Source organism: Nycticebus coucang, chromosome 2 (assembly GCF_027406575.1).
Source record: "Nycticebus coucang isolate mNycCou1 chromosome 2, mNycCou1.pri, whole genome shotgun sequence".
Lineage (NCBI taxonomy): Eukaryota > Metazoa > Chordata > Mammalia > Primates > Lorisidae > Nycticebus > Nycticebus coucang.
The window spans coordinates 181230917-181253820 of record NC_069781.1 but is presented as its reverse complement, the minus strand read 5'-3'; the positions used below and the strand labels follow the sequence as shown (position 1 = coordinate 181253820).

The 22904-nt window shown below is 54.2% G+C and overlaps 1 protein-coding gene across 3 annotated transcripts in view; it reads right to left on the bottom strand.

Moving 5' to 3' along the window:
- The window catches only part of GSE1 (Gse1 coiled-coil protein), a 409018-nt gene extending 386121 nt beyond the window's left edge, over positions 1–22897 (bottom strand). The window contains exon 1 of one of the 3 annotated variants that reach the window (XM_053553788.1): positions 20539–22897. In XM_053553788.1, coding sequence (XP_053409763.1) covers positions 20539–22854 — 2316 coding nt within the window. In that variant the 5' untranslated portion in view covers positions 22855–22897. The remainder of the gene's footprint in view (positions 1–20538) is intronic. The other 2 variants (XM_053553790.1, XM_053553780.1) reach the window with 2 other exon arrangements.
- Between the last annotated feature and the right edge of the window lie 7 nt (positions 22898–22904).

Genomic DNA, 22904 nt, shown 5'->3' with positions numbered 1-22904 from the left:
CAGCCCTGCTGACCTGGCTGTCCCCCCTCCCCATTGTAGGAGGGCTCCCCCATGAAAGAAGTAAGAATTGTGGCCTCCTTGGAGAAAAACATTCAGTTTGTCACTACATAGAAACCGTCCTACACACTTCCACATAGCCAAGGAGGGGTGAAAACACACTTTACAACCACCACACAGAGTTCTGCTCCGATGGAGTTATGGTGCAACTGGGCGGCAAGGTCAGCCCTGGGCTGGGCCAGGCCAGTCCCAACCCACCCACCCTGGGCCTAGGATGCTCGAGGGCATGGGCTGCCACCCTGAGCCCCTTAGAATTCTCCAGTCTGCTGACAAGGAGACAGAGGCAGGTAGGTTAAGGCATTTGCTCCAAGGTGATCCCGGGTGGGGACACCAGGACCAGGGCCTGATCCTGGGGAGGGACCTGCCAAATGACCAGCATACAGAGGCCTGTGCTTGTGCCCTGCAGGGAGGCCCATGCTGCTATGACCACGGGAGGTTGCAGAAATGCAGTCCCGGTCACCCACCTTCCAGAGCTGCAGTCTGATGAGCTGACCGACTGTGGTTTCGGGCCCTGGGCCAAGGTAAGGGCCAGGGGTTTAAAGCTACAAGGGTGATGGAAGCCATAAGCCTTCCCACTGCTCCCCAAATGGACGGAGGAGGCTTATAGGGATCCCACATCCCCCTCCGAGGTGTGGACCCTGGCACGGGTCTCCTTCCACCATCCCACAATCATCTGCCTGGCCTGCTCTGAGAGCTCAGAAAATGGTCTCTCAATGAAGGAATCATGTCCAGCACCTCCTCCGATCCCATAGGAAACACACACACTGAGAAGCTGGCCCCAGGTCATGCAATGGGCAGTGGGTCCCACACAGGGGTCTCCAGATCCCTGCCCAGTGCCGGCCCCGACGCAGCATGGCTTTTCCAAACGCAGTGGACACACAATGTTCACTTGGGAGAAAGCCCAAGACAGGGTCACCTCCAAATTCAGTTAAAAATGGATTTTACTGATCTTAATAAAAGATCTATTTAGCTTGTGTATGAGGGAATGCAAGTCCCAGCAGGCCCCACCCCTTCTAAACACGCAGTCTAAACACAGGGCTGCCTGAACCGCTGGCGCAGGTGACAACACCGGCGGACAGAGCCGCAGGAGGGCTGGGCAGGCCTGGACGCCTGCACCCAGGGGCCCAGCACATCTGTGCTCTGCATCAGGGGAACAGCTTAGGGACGCCCAGATGAATCCTGAGAAACCTCCAAACTCCCCCCGGGGCAGGAGGGAGCAGGGACCAGCCACACCAAGGGACCGTTTAGGATCCTTTTCTCCCTTAAATTAAGAAAAGTAACATACACCAGTAGTAACAAGCCAAACACAGAGTATGTGACTGAACCGTCCCTTGTTAGGGCCTTTTCCTCCCTCCCCCCAGCCCAGGCCTCCTAGGAGCCAATGTTTACAATGCAGGTCACCCTTCAAGCTGTGGGAACCTTGTGAACAATTTTTACAAACACACCCCAAAATCCAGAGGGTAGAGGCTTTCAGCACAGGTCACCTAACCTGAACTGTCCCATCCTCATTACTCCGTATTTCATGGGTTTCTTGCAGATTGCAACCAGCCCTAACCCTGTACCCACAACCCCAGAGCCCAAATGTTCTAGAAGCCAGAAGTTCTACTCAACTCGTGGGACAATAGTCCTTCCCTGAGGCTGTTTAGAGTCCTGGTTTTCTTCTTTAGAGTGGATGTGAGTATTCGCATTTTTGGCTATGGTTACGCTTGGGTGTCCCATAAAATACCTGAAGAATCCGTCTAAGGAAAAAAAAAAAAAGAATCCGTCTAAGGGTCAGAACACTTCCCAATTCTGAAACATATCTGGCCCAGAGGCATCAAATACCGCAGACTAGAAGTGACAGGACAGCAGCTGCTCACTTTCAAGACCTGGAGCGCTCTCTCACTTTCTTTCCTTTGCTATTTTCAGAGACAGGGTCTCGCTCTGTTGCCCAGTCTGCATGATCAGTGCTCAATGCAGCCTTGAACTCTTGGGCTCAGGAGATCCTCCAGCCTTGCACAACTGAGTTTAGGCCTACAGGTGCATGCCACCACACCCAGGTAATTGTTTATTTTTTCTTTTGTAGAGTTGTGACCTCACTATGTGGCTCAGGCTGGTCCCAAACTCCTCAACTGATCCTCCCGCCATGGCCTCCCACAGGGCTGGGACTACAGACGTGAGCTGCCACACCCAGCCTTTTATTCCAACCTTTCCATGACACTGAATCTTCTCCTTCATGGAGAGACAGTTCATGGGGTTGCCTTTTGCTCCCACAATCGACACTGCAGGGTAGATTAGGAGGGAGTACCCCAACTGGGATCAAAAATATAAGAAGATGGATTTGACAGATGTTGCATGGAGCAATACTCCAGGACCCTGAAATCCAGACAGTTGCATTCCCCGCATTGGCTGTGTGACTTGGGGCAAGTGACTTAACCTCTCTGGGCCTCAAGAAAACAGGAAGCTATAAGGCTGCTTTCAGCTCTACCACTTCTGCCCTGGCTGGGGTGACAGCATCCACCTCTTGAGGGATCCCTGTTTCCTTCTCTCCTTGTCTACCCCGGGCCACCCAGAAAATCCTTCTCTTAAGTACAGTTAAGTTGCTGTTATCCCTGCTCCCGACATGAAGGCATCTATTGCCTCATGAATGGAGCTGAAACTTGTCTGGTGTTTTTTTTTTTTTAATTTTACATTAAAAATATTAAAGCCCTTGAAATCCCACCAACCAGAGACAGCTGAGTCCCTCTCACACGAAGAGGTACACAGTCACATTTGGGTACAGAGAGGGCAGGGGGGCACATGGCCTGCTTCTCACTTTCCCTCAGTGACAAGATCTCCTACATGACCCCTGTGCTAGGAATGAACTGCTGGCCCAAGACAGGCCCTACCCAAGCAACTCACTTTCCGCCACACCAACTTCCTCTCAAAAACATACAACACACCCAAGTGCCTCAGGTCTGCTCTCTGGACGCTTCTGTCCAGCCCAGCCCTGGCAATACAATTTCAGCTTCTCACACTGGAGAGAACATCTTGTCAAGCATTTCCTGACATATGTTCTGCAAAACAGAAGTCTGTCCCCTACTGAGAGGGTCACAGTGCACACAAGTACATTAAAGGCACTGATAAGTCCTGTTGCATAAGACCCTGTTAAGTTTTCCCTTCTTGTTTTCCAAATGCATTTGATCAAGAGGAAAAAACCATCCCAACACCTGAGTCATTTGTGTTCCTTGGCACACACTTGGAAGCCTGCTAAGTGTCCAAGGTCACCTCCCACACTTCCGGAGTCATCTCCTGCTCAAAAACCTACCCCATTGTCTTCCGGTAACTGATCTGAACCCTGAACAATCAAAGTGTCCTCTGTCCTCTTACCTCTTAGAAAAAGAAGCTAATTGTGGTTATTGCCATATGCAGACCTAGAAGCAACAGTCACAGGCCAGCCTCTGACCAACGGGGTGACATCAGGCAAACCCATGAACTTCCTGAGCCTCAGTTATCTCACCCATGAAATGCAGGAGCCAGCATCTCGGGGCTAGCATTTTAGGGTTCTAGGCTATCTAGGGGTCTTAGCTCACAGCCGCGGCACACTGGAGGGACATATGGGTATAGGGTCCAAGAACTTTTGTCATTCCTTTCCCAGAGTGACTTGGGGACGTGAGTCCGGTTCTGCTGTGTGCTGGCTACACAGTCTTGGGTAACCCTTTGGCCTCCCCAAGTTTTATTTTCTCCCTATACAATGAAACAGGCTACACACAAAAAGGTGCACACACACACACACGTGGATGTAAAACTAGGGAAATCCGAACTAGACCCGTGGATGTGTCCATGTCAACGCCCTTGTGGTAACATCGTCCCACCATTACACAAAACATCACCACTGGGGAAAATGAGGGGAAGAGAGAGTGGGAGGGATCTTCCTGTGCTATTTCTCACAGTGGATACGGCCAACATTCTGCAAGGTGGAGTGTTCACCATCCCCTCCCAGCTCCTGTGCTGGGGGTGCCACCAGCAGACATGAAGGGGGGCACTAGGAGAAACGTGGTAGGTGTTAGATATTTTTCCTTATTCTTTGGATGAGGTCTTAGCAGCCCACAAGAGTGAACCCACCTGAAGCCTGTCGGCTGGTTACCCTGTGGTCTCCCGAGGGTCAGGGGCTTGAAGGTACACCAGGTGTCAGGGAGCAGCGCCCCCGTCCCACCCCCAGGAGGCTTTCTGTCCCACACTGCTGGCAGAACCAGGAAGAGGGCTCACCCGGGCATTTATTCAAATCCTGCCTCCTTCACAGAAGGGCTGATGCAGCTTCCAGCAGAGGCCCAGATGCCAGAGACAAACCAGCCCATCCCCACGCCTCCTCCCCTGATGCCCGAGTCCCTTCCTACAGCAAGCCCAGCAGAGCAACCCAGAGGTTGCCAAGGAAGATGCCCCCCTCCTGGGCCCACGCATCACCTGGCCACTTGCTTAGGAGGCCAGGAGGTCCCCAGGCTCCCAGCACCTGGTGAGCTGAGGCCGGATAGCTGACAAGGTCATCTGACAAGAAGCAAAGGGTGGGGCAGTGGAGAGGTCCAGGGTGGAGGCAGTGGAGAGGCAGATATGGTCCAAGAGGCTGCTGCAGAGCCGTCACACCTGTGAAACCAGAAGCAACCTGGGTGCCCAGCACCAGGTGACTGGGGCCACTATCCAGCCAGTGAAATTCCTATTCTAGAACAATGCTGAGCTGCAAAACACAATGGCTGACAATGTAGCTCTACTACGTCCTAATTGTCTAACCTTCGAATAAACCTGATACAGGTATTGCTATTATCCCTACTTCACAGGTGGGGAAATTACAGCACAGAGAGGTTGAGTAACTGGCCTGAAAACACACAGGTAACACCAAGTGGGTGGAGCCCAGATTTCAACCCCTGCAGCTTGCTCCACAGTAGTCTTAGCCCCCCTAGCACACCCGACATAGAGTGCAATCCTACCCACAGTCCTGTGTGTGCATGAATGTGCACAAGCCAAAGAAAAGGGCTGGAAGTTGGGGGTTGTGGAATTATGGGCAATTTTTATTTCCTTTGTATCCCTATTGTCAAATTTTCAACATGAACATGCTAGACTCCACAAAATGATTCAAAAATGCTACACCTCACCCCCCACGCTCCCTAGACCCAGAAGGAAGCTTTGCTCGGGGCCTGAGTCCTTCCCTGTACTGTCCCCACTGCCCAGGAGTCCATCTGTCATGTCAGGGAAATCTTCTCAAGCCGAAAGGCCTTAAGAGTATTGCCTTAGATACAATTTACATTGGCACAAATGGCTCTGCTCTCCCTAAATGTTTACCCTCGAGGGTGAGGGGATGGTAAGTTACAGCCCCTCTACTCCCCAGCCTATCACGCAGACGCTAAAATTATGTTTACAACAACACTGGGAAATGTTTCTTCTGGAGCACTAAGTAAATAACAATTGTACACAGAATTTCAGCTTGGTGGGAAGAATACACTGAAAATGCCTAGGAGGGAGCTCACAGAAATGTGAACAGTAGCTGCCTCTGGGCTGTGAGGCTGGACTAGGGCAGTATTTCTCCTTTATTCCCTCCTGTACCTTCCAAAATTTCTACAAGCAGAATACAAATAACAGCTAAGACCACATGGACCTTACCACCCACCAGGTACAAGGCCGAGTACTTAACAAGCATTCAATACCTTAACTCCCTCTTTGAGCTGGATACAACCACTAATTTTTTTGCAGATGGAGAAACTGAGGCACAAAGAAATTAAGTTGCATGCCCATGAACACACAGTTAGGGTTGGAGCTTGTGTTTGTCACCTTTAAAATGGAAAAAAACTGGGCGTGGTGGCTCACACCTATAATCCCAGCACTCGGGCAGACCATGTGGGTGAATCCCTTGATTTCAGGAGTTCAAGACCAGCCTGAGCAAGAGTGAGACCCCCATCTCTACTAAAAATAGAAAAATTAGCTGGGCATTGTGGGGGGTACCTGTAGTGGGAGGCTGAGACAAGAGGATCACATGAGCCCAAGAGTTTGAGGCTGCTGTGAACTAGGACACCACCGCACTCTACCCAGGGCCACAAAGAAAAAAAAAATCCCCTCAAGCAGAAGGACACACATCTTGACTTCACACGGGACATCCCACTGAAGGTCGATGGAAAGAAATCACTTCAGCCTCCACTGGCTCAACAGACAGACAGAGATGAAGCTTGAGAACTACGCCCTTAAACACATACAGCAAAAGGCCTGCTGTTTTTCCAAACATTTCTTTTAGTTTGCAGAAATAGAACAAGGTAAGTCTGCAAGTACAGAAGATATTACGTTTAAAAAAAAAAAAAACAGAAGATATTACGTTTTAAGCACAAAAGGACTGGTTCAAAAACTTCAAAGAAGTACCATCTCTAAAATATAAATCTTTTGGAAGATCAATAAAATTGATAAAACTCTAGCTAGACTGATCAAGAAAATAAGAGAAGGTGCCAATCACCGATATCAAGAATGAAAGAGGGCCAGGCACAGTGGGATTACACCTGTAATCCAGCACTTGGGAGGCTGAGGCAAGTAGATCGCTTGAGCTCACAGGTTTGAGACCAGCCTGCGCCAGAGTGAGACCTCATCTCTAAAAATAGCTGGGCATTCTGGCAGGCAGGCGCCTGTAGTCCCCGCTGCTTGGGAGGCTGAGGCAAGAGAATCGCTTAAGCCCAAGAGTTTGAAGTTGCTGGGAGCTGTGACTCCACGGCACTCTCCAGAGCGACAAAGTGAGACTCTGTCTCCAAAAAAAAGAAAAGAACGAAAGAGGGGCCATCATTACAGAACTTATAGACTATATAAAGATAATGAGGGAATATAACAAATAAGTTATACCAATGAACTTGACTCCTAGACAAAATGGGTAAGTTCTTTGAAAAACATAAATTAGAGGCTTGGCGCCTATAGCTCAAGCCACTAAGGTGCCAGCCACATACACCAGAGCTGGCAGGTTTGAATCCAGCCCAGGCCTGCCAAACAACAATGACAACTACAACCAAAAATAGCTGGGCGTTGTGGAGGGCACCTGTAGTCCCAGCTACTTGGGAGGCTGAGGCAAGAGAATCACTTAAGTCTGGGAGTTGGAGGTTGCTGTGAGCTGTGATGCCACAACACTCTACCTAAGGCGGCAGCTTGAGGCTCTGTCTCAAAAAAAAAAAGAAAGAAAGAAAAGAAAAACATAAATTAGAAAAACTGACTCACGAAGAAATAAACCTCCTGAGAGAATTCTCCCTCAATACAGCCAGCAGTGGCCGAACGTCCCCTCCTCCTAAGATGGTAATTCAGGAAAAGATTACCAACTGGCATAGATTTTTTAAAATGTAGACAAAGCTGGTTTGTTTTGGCAGGAATTTTGTCTTCTAGGAATTTTGTTTACCATGGGTTTTTTTTTTTTTTTTTGTAGAGACAGAGTCTCACTTTACCGCCTTCAGTAGAGTGCCATGATGTCACAGGACTCACAGCAACCTCCAGCTCTTGGGCTTCCGCGATTCTCCTGCCTCAGCCTCCCGAGCAGCTGGGACTACAGGCACCCGCCACAACACCCGGCTATTTTTTGGTTGCAGTTCAGCCGGGACCGGGTTTGAACCCGCCACCCTTGGTATATGGGGCCGGTGCTCTACTCACTGAGCCACAGGTGCCACCCATTTACCATGGTTTTTAAAGACATATCCTTAATGCCACTTTTATTGTTTTTTGCCTAACTTCCCATTTTCTCTGAGCCTTTGACCTTGCCAGCTGCGGTTCTGCCAACCACGATACTTTTCAGGAATGCCACTCCCACGGCTGGCGAGGAATCCTTGTGCACAATGGATAAAAGAAAAACCGTTGGAGGGTCAAAGGATACTAATTCAATTTTGAGCCATATTTTTCTATCTAGTTGGAGAGACTTACACCTCTGAGTCACTCAGGAGACAAGATGAGATCTCACATAACAAGGTGTTGCGCTCCTATCAAACGTGAAGGAGCTGTGTATACGCAGGAGCCTGGGTCAGCCAGGAGAGGAGAGAGAAACTTCAGCACACAGGAGCTGGCAAAGAAGGCTCCCCGGAGCAGGAAAACAGCTGTAAGAAAGAGTGTGAGTCAAGACGAGGTGGCAGAAACAAGGGACGGTGAGGGCAGGCTCCCAGGGCCCTGCACTGAGTGCGCATGTGGGTACATGTGTTGTGCTGTGACCATGGCTCTCTGCCTGGGGATGGGGGGAAGTTGCATCTTCCCTTTGTGAATCGGAATGCACCAGTTTTTGCTCTGAATTTTGAGGGTTAAGAAATGTGACGTGCCATGGAGGTGCAGCGTGGAGGATGGTGGATGTCTCCAAAGTCCCCTAAATGAACCCTGCCACATCCCTCTTTCTCATGGGCTAATCCCAGGGGTGGCCCCTTTCAGCTTGCAGCCATTCTACTCACAGGGTCTGGGTCCCCATGTATTTGAGGTCTACATGACTGCTCTTTAGAACAGCGGGAACTGAGTATCAGGAGAAAAATAATACACAGTAAAAGAGCCAACATTTACTGAGCGTGTGTTACACACCAGGCACCATGACACACACTCCACATCATTCCCATATATGGGCGATCCCCAGATGAGACAGGCTCTGTAGGCTTGTTTTTTTGTTTTTTTTTTGTAGAGACAGAGTCTCACTTTACCGCCCTCAGTAGAGTGCCATGATGTCACAGTACTCACAGCAACCTCCAGCTCTTGGGCTTCAGCGATTCTCCTGCCTCAGCCTCCCGAGCAGCTGGGACTACAGGCGCCCGCCACAATGCCGGGCTATTTTTTGGTTGCAGTTCAGCCGGGGATGGGTTTGAACCCGCCACCCTCGGTATATGGGGTCAGCGCCCTACTCACTGAGCCACAGGCGCCACCCTGTAGGCTTGTTCTTAAGCTGAATTTGTATGGAAGTTGGAACAGGTACGTTTATCTATTATAATAACCTCTCTTTGTAATTGAGAGTTGTACATTTGTTGGGTATTTGTAACTCAGGGATTTACTATAATAGCCTCCACTGGCAGGTGCAAGTTGCATGTTGCAACTCGGGGACAGCCTGTACAGATGAGGAGGCAGGGCCTGCAGGTTCCTCTCAGGGTGCAGCAGTTTCCAGCAGGAGGTGTGCCTGAGGCCCCCTTCATCTGGCAGACGGAGCCCAGAGGCTGAGGCAATTCAGATGCGGGTGCCCTCGGGCTCCTTCCAAGCTCTCTCCTCCATGCTGGCTTCCTTTAGATGACAGTGGTGACAGCTTGGCAGCCCCCACAAACAGGACCCAGGCTCCTGTTTCTGTACCAACTAGGGACTTGAGGAGCAGGAACCGAGCCATGAGCCAGGACGGCCTGGGGCGGTTGGGAGAGTAATTCTGAGGGTGAGAGGCATAGGGCGCCTTCATCCAGGGGCCTCTTCCTCTGCCCCCAGAAACCACAGGGACCATTCCCTGAGTCTGCCCACTCAATGGGCCCTTGGCTAGGGACTTCACTTGAAGTCCCTGGCAGCAGGAGTGACCAGCTGACCAGCTGGCTGCATCTGTGGTGTCCAGGTGCCCAGGGTTCTGGGTCCCAAGAGGCATGGGGACATCTTGTGATTCTGGCTGCAGAAGCGCCAGAGCCTTAATCAGGCCAGCAAGACAGAATGCGGTGTCAGCAGCAACAGCTGTGTGGCTTGGGGCGCTGCCTGGTAGGAGGGGCGGGAGCAAGGCAGGCCGAGCCCCACACCCCACTGGAGGCAGCGTCATGCTGGACCAAGGTCTCAGGGAGGATCAGGGCACCTGCTCATTGAGCTGAGAGCCCTGCAAACAGAGGGGCTTTTCCGCTCTGGGGACAGAGAAACGAGAACTTCAAAAACTTGCTTCCCACATTTTTCCCACTACAAAGTATTTCCCGCTCAGGTCACCTGACTGTCCCAACCCTCTGTACAAAAGAAGGCGAGAGAAGTAAGCACTACCGTCTCTTCAATACAGACGGGGAGACTGAGGCTCCAAGAGATGTCACCCTGGTCTGCTCTTGACAGGGACATGGTGTGGTTTGGCCAAGGGTGTTCTGAGGTGGCCCTCAGCCGGTTCTCCCACCTGGGTGGTCCTCAGCCAGTCACTGCATTCTCTGGGCCTCCTGCTCCTCACTCCTACATGGGAACAATCTTAGAACCCTCCTCCTAAGGTGACAGAGGCAAAAGGCACCTCAAGGAACAGGACAGCACCCAGAAGCACCCAGCATGGTTGTGTCACTGCCTCAACCCTGAGGGAGGCCTGACACAGGCTCAGCAAGAATGACCTTGTCCTGTCTCTGTAAAGTCTCCCTGAGGGGCCGGCAAAAAGGGAGGAAGCCAACTTCCCTGGTACATGCCTCAGAGAGCCCTGCAAGATAATGTCTGTCTCGTAAGCATCTAACACCCGGCAGTTGTCACTGCTATTTCCTCATCACCATCATCATCATCATCACCCTTATTCAATTTCATTGATTTGAAGACCCAGACTGTTCTACATTTTCACAAGTCTGAAATCAGGACGGATCTTGCAGTGAATGGAGCCTCAGTTTAAGGGCAGCATCTTTTCATGCCTACTTTTCATGTAGAGCAACTGAGGACCTCTATGGCTAGATGACACCGCCTGGCGTGGTGAGCCCCAACTCTGGCCACCTCCTCTCTAGTCCCATAGCATCGACCAAATGATCAAACCCATCCCCTCTGCTCACACCCCACATCTACAGCCCATGGCAAGGATGCCCCTAACTAGTCAATTTCCCCCATAAAGGTCTCCTGGGCCCAGTAGTGGGCCCTGGAGTTTCCCAGAACACCCCAGGGAGGTGGTCATAACACTGGCCCGGGGGCCTGCCGTCAGCAAGGAACCCCCTAGGAGTTCTAGGTCACAGGCTGAAGCCACCAGGAAATGAATTTGGCTCAGGCTCCCAAAGGCCTACACAGACCAGGGGACATTCCTCCTGCTCCCCACCTTTTGACATGTTAAAGCCTGGGAAGATCAACCTGATATGCTCAAAACAATCTCACCAAACAGGGTGAGGGTATCTGGAGCTCCAGAGCTAGAGTTTGGTGAAAAGTTTCCAGTGGGTATTCTAGGAACGCTCAGCTGAGTTCCCTAAAGGTGGCAAGCCAGGAGCCAGGCTCTACACAGAGGTGACTTCTAGGATTCGAGTGGGGGTGGGGGGGGGGTGGCGGCAGGGTCCTCTGCTCAGGCCAGGTGGGGACACAGCTCTGGCCTCCTGGCAATGAAGTGCCAGAAAGTCACGAGGAAGGGACTTCTTTCAGATCCCCCCTAAGTGACCACTGGAGGGGAGAATGCCTGTGGCTCTGATCCAAAAAGCCCCTGCAGCTGACACCTGTGTGGCCTTAAGCAAGTCACTTTCCCTCTCTGAACCTCGGAGACTGTGATTTTCAGATGGGAGGATTCGGATAAAGCAGACTCCAAGACAAAGATGTTGCCAGAGACAGAGGACGGCCTCATGGTGGTAACTGGGCCAATTCATCAGAAGGACAAAATAATCAAAAATGTGCAAAATCTGTGAAGCAAAAATGGACTTTAAAGAGACAAAAAGACAAATTCAAATTATAGTAGGTACTAACACCCCTCTCGACAACTGTAAAGTAGATGGAAAAAAGTCAGTAAAGAACAGATGATTCACCACCCTAATATACCACCACGGACCTCCTCAAGCTCATTCTTACTTACTGAACCAACTGCTATGGGACCCCCAGATAGACTACACTTAAATATAAAAGGATTAGAGTCACACAGCACACCCTCTCTGTTCACAGCAGAATTAATTAGAAATCGATAACAACATATTGTGAAGATTTTCTAAGTATTTGGAAATTGAGGAGCACAATTCTAAATAATCCACAGGTCAAAGAAGAAAATACAAAGGCAACTGTGAAGTATTTCAAGTGCCAACGATAACGAAAAATGACTTATCAAAAAAGTGTAGGGCGGGGCGGCACCTGTGGCTCAAGGAGTAAGGTACCGGCCCCATATACCAGGGGTGGCAGGTTCAAGCCTGGCCCCAGCCAAAACTGAAAAAATAAATAAAGAAATAAAGTGTGGGGTACAGGTAAAGCATTGCCTAAAGGGACATGCATAGCTTTAATTGTTTAAATTAAAGAAGGGTAATAATCTCTCCATGAAGAGTTTTAGAGAAAAGTAAATGAACTTTCATGGAGGAAAGAGGCAGATTCATAGTGGGTCCCTAGCAATATACCACTCTCTGCCCCTTTCTTATGTATAATTCAGTAGGCATCATTGATGTTTAAAAAAATTTTGGGGGGTCTGTTTTTTGAGACACGGTCTCATTCTGTTGCTCAGGCTTCCTCCGGTCTCCTTCCACACAGGGAGCCCCCAGCACCCTGTCATCTCGGCCACCTTCCTGAAGACCTGCGCTGAGCCAGGCCTGAACCCTAGAGAAAGGCCCAGTTCATCTCTCTCCCCTGCCAAGTGACAGGTGAGTGGCCAGTGTGGCCCAGGCTTCCCTGTTAATGGAACACACCCTGACAGAAGGAACTGAGCAATCACACATGTGGGTGCTCACAAAACCAGACCTGTGTCCATCCCCTAAACATTTATGAATCAGAAAGAAATGGCACTTCCAAGGAGTAAAAACAGGTGGTGGCCTGGGGAGAAACATGGATGTCCTTTGCTAGGCCAGGACCAGCTGAGCAGCAGCTTCTCCGAGGGCCACTTTTTACCATGTGGCTGAGGGTTGGCATGCCCTGGCATCCCCTGCGGCCCCAGCCCAGCTTGGCTGAGGGGAGAGAGTGAATGGCTGTTCTGCATGCCCTGGGGGGTTGACCCGGTACTTTATATACTCTGGGCTCCAGAGGGAGACTGAACAGTGGGCTCTGTTCTCAAAAGGGCACCTCCCCCTCCAGCCCCGGAAAGCTGGTGACCCAGGTGACAACGGGCACAGGCTCAGATGGTCCTGGGGGGGCCCCCATGGGCCAGGCCCCATGCTGCCCACGGCACTTCCCCCTATATTTGGTGCACACAGCCCTGCCCAGGGAGGCCACACAGCCTGGAGAGGAAGCACAAAGCCGTGTTCTTAAGAGTCCCAGGGCTGCCTTGTGCAAAGGCTCCCGGGACGTCACGCAGTTGCACATTAGAAAGACCAGCACACAACTGTGAGACAGTCCCGCTGGAGGGCCAGGCCTCGCTCGGAGAAGGCAGCAGCTCAAAGGGACCTCAGAATTCACGCAGCTGGCACCACTCAGAAGGCCATGGCCATGCCCTACTCCTAGCCACCTCCTACACCTCTGTAGCCCTCCTTGCTTACGGGTCTGAAAGGGTGTCCCCAGCATCTTGGTGCAGGTGCCAACCTTCTGACCCTCACCCCTAGAACTGCTCATTTTTCTGGAAGCTGGTGTGAAAGACCACAGCAGCCCCTCAGGGGATAAATGGCTGGGCTGGACAGAGGGCAGTCCCCTGCACCCCACACCACCTCCCACAAGAACCCATCCACCCAGGGCAGCAGTAAAGCCCACGTACTAGACGAATCCCACCCCCAATTACCTGTTGACATCTCGACCCCAAACTCTCTCAAGTCCCTAAATTGTGGCCTCTTTACCGAGAAAACAGGACCAATACCACCAACCATGGAGCAGTTCATGCCACCGCCACCACCCACGGTAGTCAGAAGAGGACCACCTCATCGCTCAGGGGCAGCCCCCAGCTCGTCCCTCCGGCCACCCTGCTAACCACCTTCACAGCCCGTCCTCTAGCCCTGCTGTCATACAAGCTCCTGCACCCTGTCTGGTTAGCTCACTGCTGGGTCCTGGCACCTAGACCCATGCCTGGGACTCAGTAGGTGTTAAATAAAGACAGAATGAAAAAATGAACAGAATCCTTTCCCTGTGGTCTTTAAGATAAGCCCCAGACTCCTCGGCTGTGCTTACGATGCCCTCTATCAGCAGTTCTTACCCTTGCACTTGAATCTTCCAGAAGCTTTCAAGTACCTGTGCCCGGGACCAGCCCTCAGAGATTCTAATTTAACAGGCTGGGGCAGAGCCCGGTCATTGGTACTTTTAAACTCAAACTGATTGGAACTGAATCAAATGTGTATGGAGGGATTCCAAACACTGCCTAGAGAGCTGGTCCTGCTCACCCCTCAGCCCACTTCAAGCAGAATGATTGCCCCCCAGCAAATCGCCCCTCCACATCTGGCCTTTGCACCTCCCCAGCTGCTAGGGTCACACAGCCCCCTGGACCTGGCTGAATCCTCTCCAGCTTTCAGGGCTCAGATATCACCTTGTCCAGGAAGGCTTCCCTGAACACGCCAGTTTCCCACCCTTCTGTAGGTCCCAGCACACAGCATAACCATGGCTGGACCCCTCCACGGGCCCCCTCTACCTCCCACCCCACCAGCACGGCGAGCGCGGGGGCTGCCTGATTTCACCCATGTGCCCAGAACTCCACCTGGTACACGGCAGGCTTCCAGGTGCATGAGTAAGTGGCTCTTCCCTAGCCAAGAGGTGGGGACAGAGATGCAGCTGTGTCCCTGGCCCCGCACTGCCAGAATTTCTTTCAAAACACACACATCTAACTAGTTTGTGTTACTGAAAAAGTAAACTGGCAAAAGAGATACACGGACTCATCAGCCCTCATGGTGCAGTGTTGTCTGAGAAATCATGGCCTGCCTGGGCGTGGCGGCTCACACCCGTAATTCCAGCACTTTGGGAGTCCAAGGAGGGTGGGTTGCTTGAGCTCAGGAGTTCAAGACCAGCCTGAGCAAGACTGAGACCCTGTCTCTACTAAAAAAAAATAGAAAATATTAGCCAAGCCTCCTGGCACACTCCCAGCTCCTCGGGGGGCTAAGGCAAGAGGATCGTTGGAGCCCAGGAGTTTGAGGTTGCTGTGAGCTGTGATGACATAGCACTCGACCCAGAGTGACAGTGTGAAATTCTGTCTCAAGAACAAAAAAGAAAGAAAGAAACCAGGAACTGTCTGACCCTAACAGGTCATTTTCCACAGGACAAAATCCCTCTGCATCTTGGGACCCTGGCATCACATACTTTTTTTTGTAGAGACAGAGTCTCACTGTACTGCCCTCGGTAGAGTGCCGTGGCGTCACACGGCTCACAGCAACCTCTAACTCTTGGGCTTACGCGATTCTCTTGCCTCAGCCTCCCGAGCAGCTGGGACATACTGAATCTTAAACCACCCCCAAGAAGACTCCCGCTCCTAACCCCACAACAGAGATGGCCAGTAAATCCTAAGATGTTTCCAGCCAGTGCAGACGCAGCCTCAGACTCTTTCTCAACACAACGCTACCAGTGAGTTAGACGTCGAGAGCATCTCTGACTCCGGAAGACCAGACAGGGAAACCCAGTACAGGTCTAACACTGCGTAGGGGCTCCTGCCCCAGCAATCCCAAAGGCATCCTACTTGGGGCTACGTGAAAAACAAAAGGCAAGGTCTGAAATGCTCTTCCCCAGGCTGGACGTGTTGCCCCTCCTCATCACTCCCACCAGGATGTGGACCTCAGGCAGAAGAGCGCCCAGGATCCAGGACTAGGGCTCTTCCCTAGCCAAGAAAATGTGCCCAGAGGCTACAAATGACCCAAAGACACTCCCAACAGAGTTACCCTCACCAAAGTGGGATCCTGAGACATCTAGCAGAGGAGGTGCCAGGAAGCTTTGCAGCCTCTAGCCACTCCTCCAACTCAGTTCCTTCGCTCCTCCTGCTTCCAGGGAAGGCTGAGTTTTTAAGACCTTTCGCCTTTACTTCCTCTTTCCCCCAGTTGTCTCCAATCGCCTGCAGGTTTAAGACCAGGGCTGGCCTGGAAAGTTCACACCTCTGAACAGATGGCTCCCAACCTGCCAAGAAAAGCACAGACCTCCCGCTTGCAGGAGGTGGTGGGAGTTCAAAAAAGGCCCAAAGCCCAGTCACTTTCAGCTGCTGCCAAGGAGAGGGTGCCCTTTCCAGTCCAGTCAGGCCACCTCTTCTGGCATCTTCCAGAAGATTCCCCTATCCAATCCATCCCAACCAGGTGTCCTGAGAGCCTGCTCCTGGAGAGCAGGGAGCTGTGTGGGCGCAGATAGCCAGGAAACATGGGAAACAGATGTGTGTGCGGCCCTGACAGGCGAGTGATGACAGACGCGCTCTGTGCCCTCAGATGTCCCTGCTGAGAAAAGAAAGGTGGCCGCAGCAGCAACACCTGTTCCGGGCTCAGAGGCCGTGCTTGGGGGGCTTGGCCGGGACATCCTGCGGTGAGAGGCCAGGGTGCGGCTAGGTAAACAGCTGCATGCTCTGCTAACCAGAACACTCCCCAGACAAAGCCCCGGGGGAGGCAAGGGCGGCCTGCCTGCCAACTGGCTTGTAAGGAGAGCCAGCAGATCACACAGCAAGCCCATCTTGGATGGGAGCAGGCTCTTCCAGCAGCAGAAGGAAGGTCCCAGCTGAGATCTCAACACCTGGGCAATGTTGGCAGAGCAAAGGCATGGGGTGCCACTTAGTAACAGGCAAAGAAACTAGGGGACAGCGGAGGCAGCTGGAGGGGCTTCCCAGGCCTCTGCCCCATGCAAGTGAATGCCTGAGGCTAAGAGGCTCAAGTGGCTGCGGTGGGGTGGGGCTGGGCACACACGGGCAATGGAAAGCCACCCCCTCCAAGGCACTGCCACCTTCACAGCTGGAATCCTAGAGTGAAGAATCAGGACAGAAGAGAGACTGGTGCACAGCTGGACTCTAGGTCCAACGCTGGCTCTGCTGTCACTAGCTGAATGACCTTGGACAAATTACTTGACCTTTCTGGACCTGTTTTTTCATCTCCAAAAAGTGGATAGCAGCACCTCCCCAGACAGAGTTGTGTGAGGATTCAGTAGGTGTAAATAACATTGGTGAAGCCTGTGGCATGGCCAAGCACGGACAGCACTCTACAGAGACCACCTTTATGATTACATCCCAAACACCACCTCCGGCATCCTGGCCAGCCCTGCCTCTAGCTGTGAAGGGAAGAACGGCTGGTTCCCACCACAGCAGAATAGTGGTGGACACAGGTGCCAACATTAGAGTTCAGGGACGACAGCGAGAGACCCAACGCTGAGCCGCTGGCATCCCAGAGAAGAAGAAAGGAACCACTGTGTAGCCCTACTGCAAGGCAGAGGAAAGACATCCAAGCTTCTCAGGGAACCACAACTCAGGCTCAGAGAGGGTAAGAATCTCACCCGAGGTCACACAGCCAACTCCCAACAGAAGAAAGACTCAAGCCAGGTCTGTCTTAAGTCAAACTCAGGATCTCTCCATGGTTTCACAGACCTTTGGGGTAAGCTTGTTGGGACTCTTCCTTGGGGAGGGGATGCAGGCCCAAAAAGGGCAGGCTGCACCCTCCCCAGCTCAGCCTGCACTGTACTCTGGAGACCCAAGTCCTGATGCGGCAGTGAGCATGGACTTGGGCCTCCAGAGCACGGTGCTCTGCAGGGGATGAGAAGGGCCTCAAATCAACCCCAATCAGAAGGGCAAGTCAGCTTGCCTCCTCATTCTCTACTCTTTTCTTTTTTTTTTTTTTTTTAACATTTCCTTTTGCAATGTTTTAAAGCTGATTCACTAATGAATGAACACTTAACGGGGAAAATTGAGGAGTCACGGGAGGCAGCACAGAAGCTGGTTCTGGAACACACTGTGTCCTCTGACACATAGCTTCCCTGCGGCCACCTCCCCATGCCCCTGCTCACTCCCACCCAAATTCTCAAACCAAACAAAGAGCCAAGCTGAGAAGGGAATATGCACTTATGCTTGTGAGAATCAGGAGCTGGCATCAGAAACCAGCTAGGGAACAGGCCCCCAGAGGCCTTCACCTTCCCCTGGTGGCCTCACAGGCCCCTCTTCCCCTGACAGCCCAGCGTGCCGGGAACCCCCTCCTCTTGTGCCCAGTCCCTGCAGCGTGACCTCTCAAGCCCCACATGCACCTGGCTCTGACCCCACTGTCTTCTCCATGGCACTGAGCTCTGCAGACTCTCTGTGTCTGCACCTCCCCTGTGGCACAGGAGGCCCCATGTTCACCACTACATCTCCAGGGTCTGGAACAGCGCCTGGCTCAGAGTAGGCGCTCCATAAATATTTGTTGAATGAATAGGAAGGAGGGGCAGGGAGGAAGGAAGGTCAGAGGGCTGCATTTCCAGCATTCTACTGGCTGTCAATAGGAGGCTCCTGGGAGCTAGGAGGTGAAGCTTCTCTTTTCCCTCCTTCCAGTGGGGCCTAGCACTACTGTCCCGTTCCCCACCACCACCAGGCAGGCCTGCCCCTGGGGCCTCACCACCTGGCCCTGCGCGGGTCTCATCCCCATCACCCCACACTTTCTTTCAAGAAGTTGGTATTGCCCCCCTGGGCCTTCAACTACAGGTCCAACCTCCTATTCCTGATTTCAAGGCCTCACATTTACTCCAACCTTACTGCCCCCGGAGGCTACGAGGTTCTGCCCTGTCTCTAGGCCTTTTGTCTGCTCTGCACCATCCCAGCAAATCCTTCTGGCTTCCCAAGGTTCGACTCAAGCCCTGCCTCCTTAAGGCTCAGGGGTCAGAAGAACAGGCTTCTTCCTGTCTGTGTGATAATCACCACGGTCCTATGAGTTCTCTGAGTCTCAACTGAGTCATCTATAACATGGGAACAAGAAGGCCCCACAGGGCCATGGGGAAAAGCCAATGAGAGAACTTGTTTCAGAGAATGGTGTGAAGTCCCCACACAGTAGCTCGCCCACACTGGCGCTGACCCCTCCCTAGGGGACGCCAGCTGCCAGGTGAATCTGCACCAGCGTCCTCTCAACTCTGCCTTCCCAGCTGGCCCAGGGCACTGCCATTTCTGTTTCCTTGAGTTCCTACCAGTGGAGGCTCCCGAGGCATCCACTGTCACCTCCAGACACTGAGCACATCAGCGTGAGAAAACCCAGCAGAGTCAGATGTTGTGCAGAAACCCCCAGAGACCTCACAGAGAGCAGCCTGGCTGCCCTGAGCGGCACCATGGCCAGCAAACCAGGACCTTGGAAACAGGCACCCTGGAAGAACCTGCCCCAACATGTCAGACGTGAGGGTCCAACCATGAGCGAAGCACTTGACCCAGAGCATTTAAAGATCTCCCGATGTATTAATTCTCACGATGGCCCCACCAGGCAGGTGGTATATACATTTCCGGCCTCCTGACCAAAGAGACTTACAGGTACTCAGCTACCAAGAGAAAGGGCAGAATTGGAACCTGAGTCTGTCCTGCTCCAAAACCAGGGCCCTTCTCCCAGCTGGGCCCTTTTAGGAGCTGCAGCTCTTCTAGTTTCCAGCAGCAGCCCACAGGTACACCGCCACACACCACAGATGAGAGGCTTGGCACCCACCATGGAGGGTGAGTTTGTCAATTAAAATGAGAGGGCCTCCTCGCAAAGCCCCTAAGACGGCTTTAAAGTACATCAGCAGGGAAGGGGAGCAGGGCAAAGCAGGAAGGCATGGGGCTGTGCCCCTGGACAAGGTGGGCAACACATGGCCAGGCCCACCACATGGATGCAGCCGACATGAGTCAACAAGACACCCAGATATCCACACACATGCCCACACACCCTTACACGCATACATGTAGGAAGAAGGAGCTGGAAGCTCCTCAAAAGAAGGAACAGGCCAGGGATGCCTTCCCTGTCCAAACATCCCTCTGCTGGCCCCTGGCCGGCAGCTACCACTACGTGCATTTGATTAAAACAGCCCCGGTGGCCAAGATGGTGACTGACACTCACAGACATCTACTTTCCCAGAACAACCAGGGTCAGCCCTTGCTTGGACCCTGCAAAGCCGATTCAAAATTAACTGAGGCCCGTCCAGCTCCCCTGCCCCCGGGTGGGCAGGTCAAAAGTGGGCTCCATAAACACAGGGAGGACCCCAGGCCTCCCAACACCTCCCACGCAGCTGACTTGCAGAGAAGAGACTCCCTTCCCACTGAGGCAAGAGTCTGGGCAGGCCACTGTCCCTAGAGCCACTGTTCCCCATGTCTGGAAACCTATTTCCATCTGCTGTTCAGCAGCCAGAGTCTAAAAGGAAAAGTGTGAACTTGGATGGAAAACTCTGGAAAAGCTAAGCCACACGAGAGCTAAGAGTGCAGAGGAACTCCCACCCTCAATGTGCTTCAACCAGGCAAGCACAGAGACCTCTCTGTGACCTGCACGGCTGGCCTAATTACCAATGTTATCAGGCGGATGACAGACATGCCCGAAACTTCCTCTGTTTGATAGACTCCACCACAAACACACACCCAGGTTCAGACCTATGCCTGCTGCTCTCCGCGGTGCCTTATTCTTCCATAAAACCACTTCTGACCCCCGGTTCCTCTGACCCCCTGCCCCGTATCTCCAAGGTCACCCAACATACCCCCCTCCCCAAGCACCAGTCCAGTGACCCTCGGCGGAGAGGTGTCCCAGAATATGCTGCAAAGAACCCAGGAAAACTTCTTCAGAGTCTTTGAGAGGAACAGAAAACAACATCTCCCTTCCCTGAACAGATGTCAGACGAAGGGTCCAAGATGAGATGGAAACTGCTGCTTACCTTTGTCGCTGCAGCCACTGGGGAGCTCCAGCCCACGGGTCCCTGACGGGTGAGCCCTTGGCCCGCACACACCAGAGTCCCACACTCCACGCAGGCGCCGATGATCAGCTGCTGCCCATCGTCCACCAGCAGGCTGTGGCTGGCTCGCAGGGTGTAGAGGAACAAGGGCAGCCGGGCCACCCGCACAGACTTCAGCCCCAAGCAGCGTCTCTTCTCCTGCTGGCAGAAGAAGCACACGAACGTCTCCACCTGGTATTGCCGAGACCAGGCGCTGACAGCGTGCTGGGTGCCTCGGGCCTCATGCTGCAGCCACTGGCCCAGCAGGTCATGGTAGCAGAGCACACAGGTGGCCACCAGGCCAGTGGCATCCACAGGCCTGGCTCGTGGAGCCGGTGGGTAAACGGTGAGGAAGGGGAAGAAGGGCTCTTTCTCGCCCAAGCGGCTGGCGGGGTTCACGTTGAGCTGAAATTCCTTCCCAGAGCCAAGCTCGGCCCCGCAGATGTAGCAGACAGACAAGGGGCCACCCTGGGCTGCTGCCAAGGGTGACTCAGAGAGGACAGGGTCAGAGGCGGAGAAGGCCTGGTGGTACCTGCCCAAGAAACCCTGCACAGAGGTGATGAGCGCCTCATTCTGGCAGGCCCGGTACAGGGCCCAGATGTCCTCCAGGACGCTGAAGCACTTGGGGCAGCTGCGGACTTCACAGCGCTTGTTGGGGCCCTGGGCGTTTGGCGGGCAGGGCAGGAGGCTGAGGAAGGGGAAATGCATGACGCTGCGGGCACTGCCATTGAGGGCCCTGAAGGGCACTGCCCGGGCATCCTGGGTGCAGTCCTCCCCGCAGAGGTAGCAGGCCTCTCGCAGGGCGCCGGCAGGCAGGCCCTCTTCCCTTGGGAGCCTCCTGCCCTTGGAGGCCATGCCAGGGGCACGGCTGTTCAGGGGCACCACATAGAGCCGCTGCAGGACTGGCACGCTGGCCAGCTCGAAGCTCTGCCACTGCTGCATGAGGGAGGAGAAGCAGCAGGGGCACACGAGGGTGCTGCCGCCATCACTGATGGGCTGTGCCCCGGGGGGCGGGCTGTGCAGCCACAGGAAGGGGAAGAAGGGCGCCTGGGCCAGCTTCTCCTGCTTCTGCACGTGGATCTGGTGCTGCGAGGCTGGGGACAGTGCTGACCCGCAGATATAGCAGCAAAGGCCCTCTGGTGGAGCCACCCGGCTCTCAGGGGGTGCCCGGGGGGCCCGACCACCATTCTCCTTCTCTTTGGGGCCGCAGGGGCCTGGGACAGGCTGCTCTTTGTTGTCCTCTGCCCCGCTGGCGATGTTGACGTCGCTGTCCTCAGATGTGCAGAAGCCTCCGAGGGTCTCCACCAGCGGCCTGCTCTCCCCAGGCTTGGTGGCTCTGCCCAAGGGGCCTCCTTTCATGCCATCTACAGGGGCTTCCTGGACAGGAGGACCTTGCCAAGGGTCCTGAATGCCCCTCAGGACGCTGGCCCGGGCCTCAGGGGCCCAGGGCCTCCCGACCCCCTTCCGCCGGCGCCTAACGCCAGGCTTGGGCTCCCCATCCACCGGGATCCTCGAGGGCACCTCCTCCTCCTCCACGCGTTCCTGCGCCAGGGGCTCTGCGCCCTGTCCGGGAAGAGGTCCCGACGCTGGCCTCCACTCCTGGCAGCGGCCCCCACGAGGACCTGGCCCCGGGGTGGCCCGCAGCGCTGGTGCCCGGTCCTGGTGGGGGCTGGCGGTGTCACGAGCAGCTGGGTCGGGTTCAGACAGCGGGTCGGTGTCCGACAGCTCCGACAGGTCGGAGTCCCGCGTCTCCTCCGCGGCCCCACGCAGCCGGGGGCCGCCCGCGGCGTCGTCGTCGTCGTCCGCAGCGCTGCCCAGCGCGTAGGCGACATTCCACTCGCGGGGGGCCCCGGCGCCTCCGCGGCGCCCACCCGCGCCCGCATCGCACTGGTGAGGCCGCTTGAGCCAGTACATGCGCTTGTCCACCGGCGTGCGGGCGCGCTCGAAGGCGGCCCACTGCTCGCCCAGGAAGCAGCGGCACACTGCGCACACCAGGACGCAGCCGTCGGCCGGAGACAGCTCGCGCGCGCCGGGCGCCGGCTCCTGCTGCTGCAGGAACGGGAAGAAGGGTTGCGCCGGGGTCCCCGCGCCCGCCGCCGCCGGCTGCTTCACCTGCAGCTTCAGCTCCTTGCCGCGCCCGATGCCGCCGCCGCAGATGAAGCACGAGAGCGGCGCGCCGCCGCCGCCGCCCGCCGCCCGCTCGCCCACGGCTGCCATGAGCCGCTGCTTGCGGGAGACCGGCGCCGGCCGCCCGCTCATGGCCGCGCCGCGCCGCCCGGCCCGGCCCCCGCGCGCCCTGGGCCGCCCTC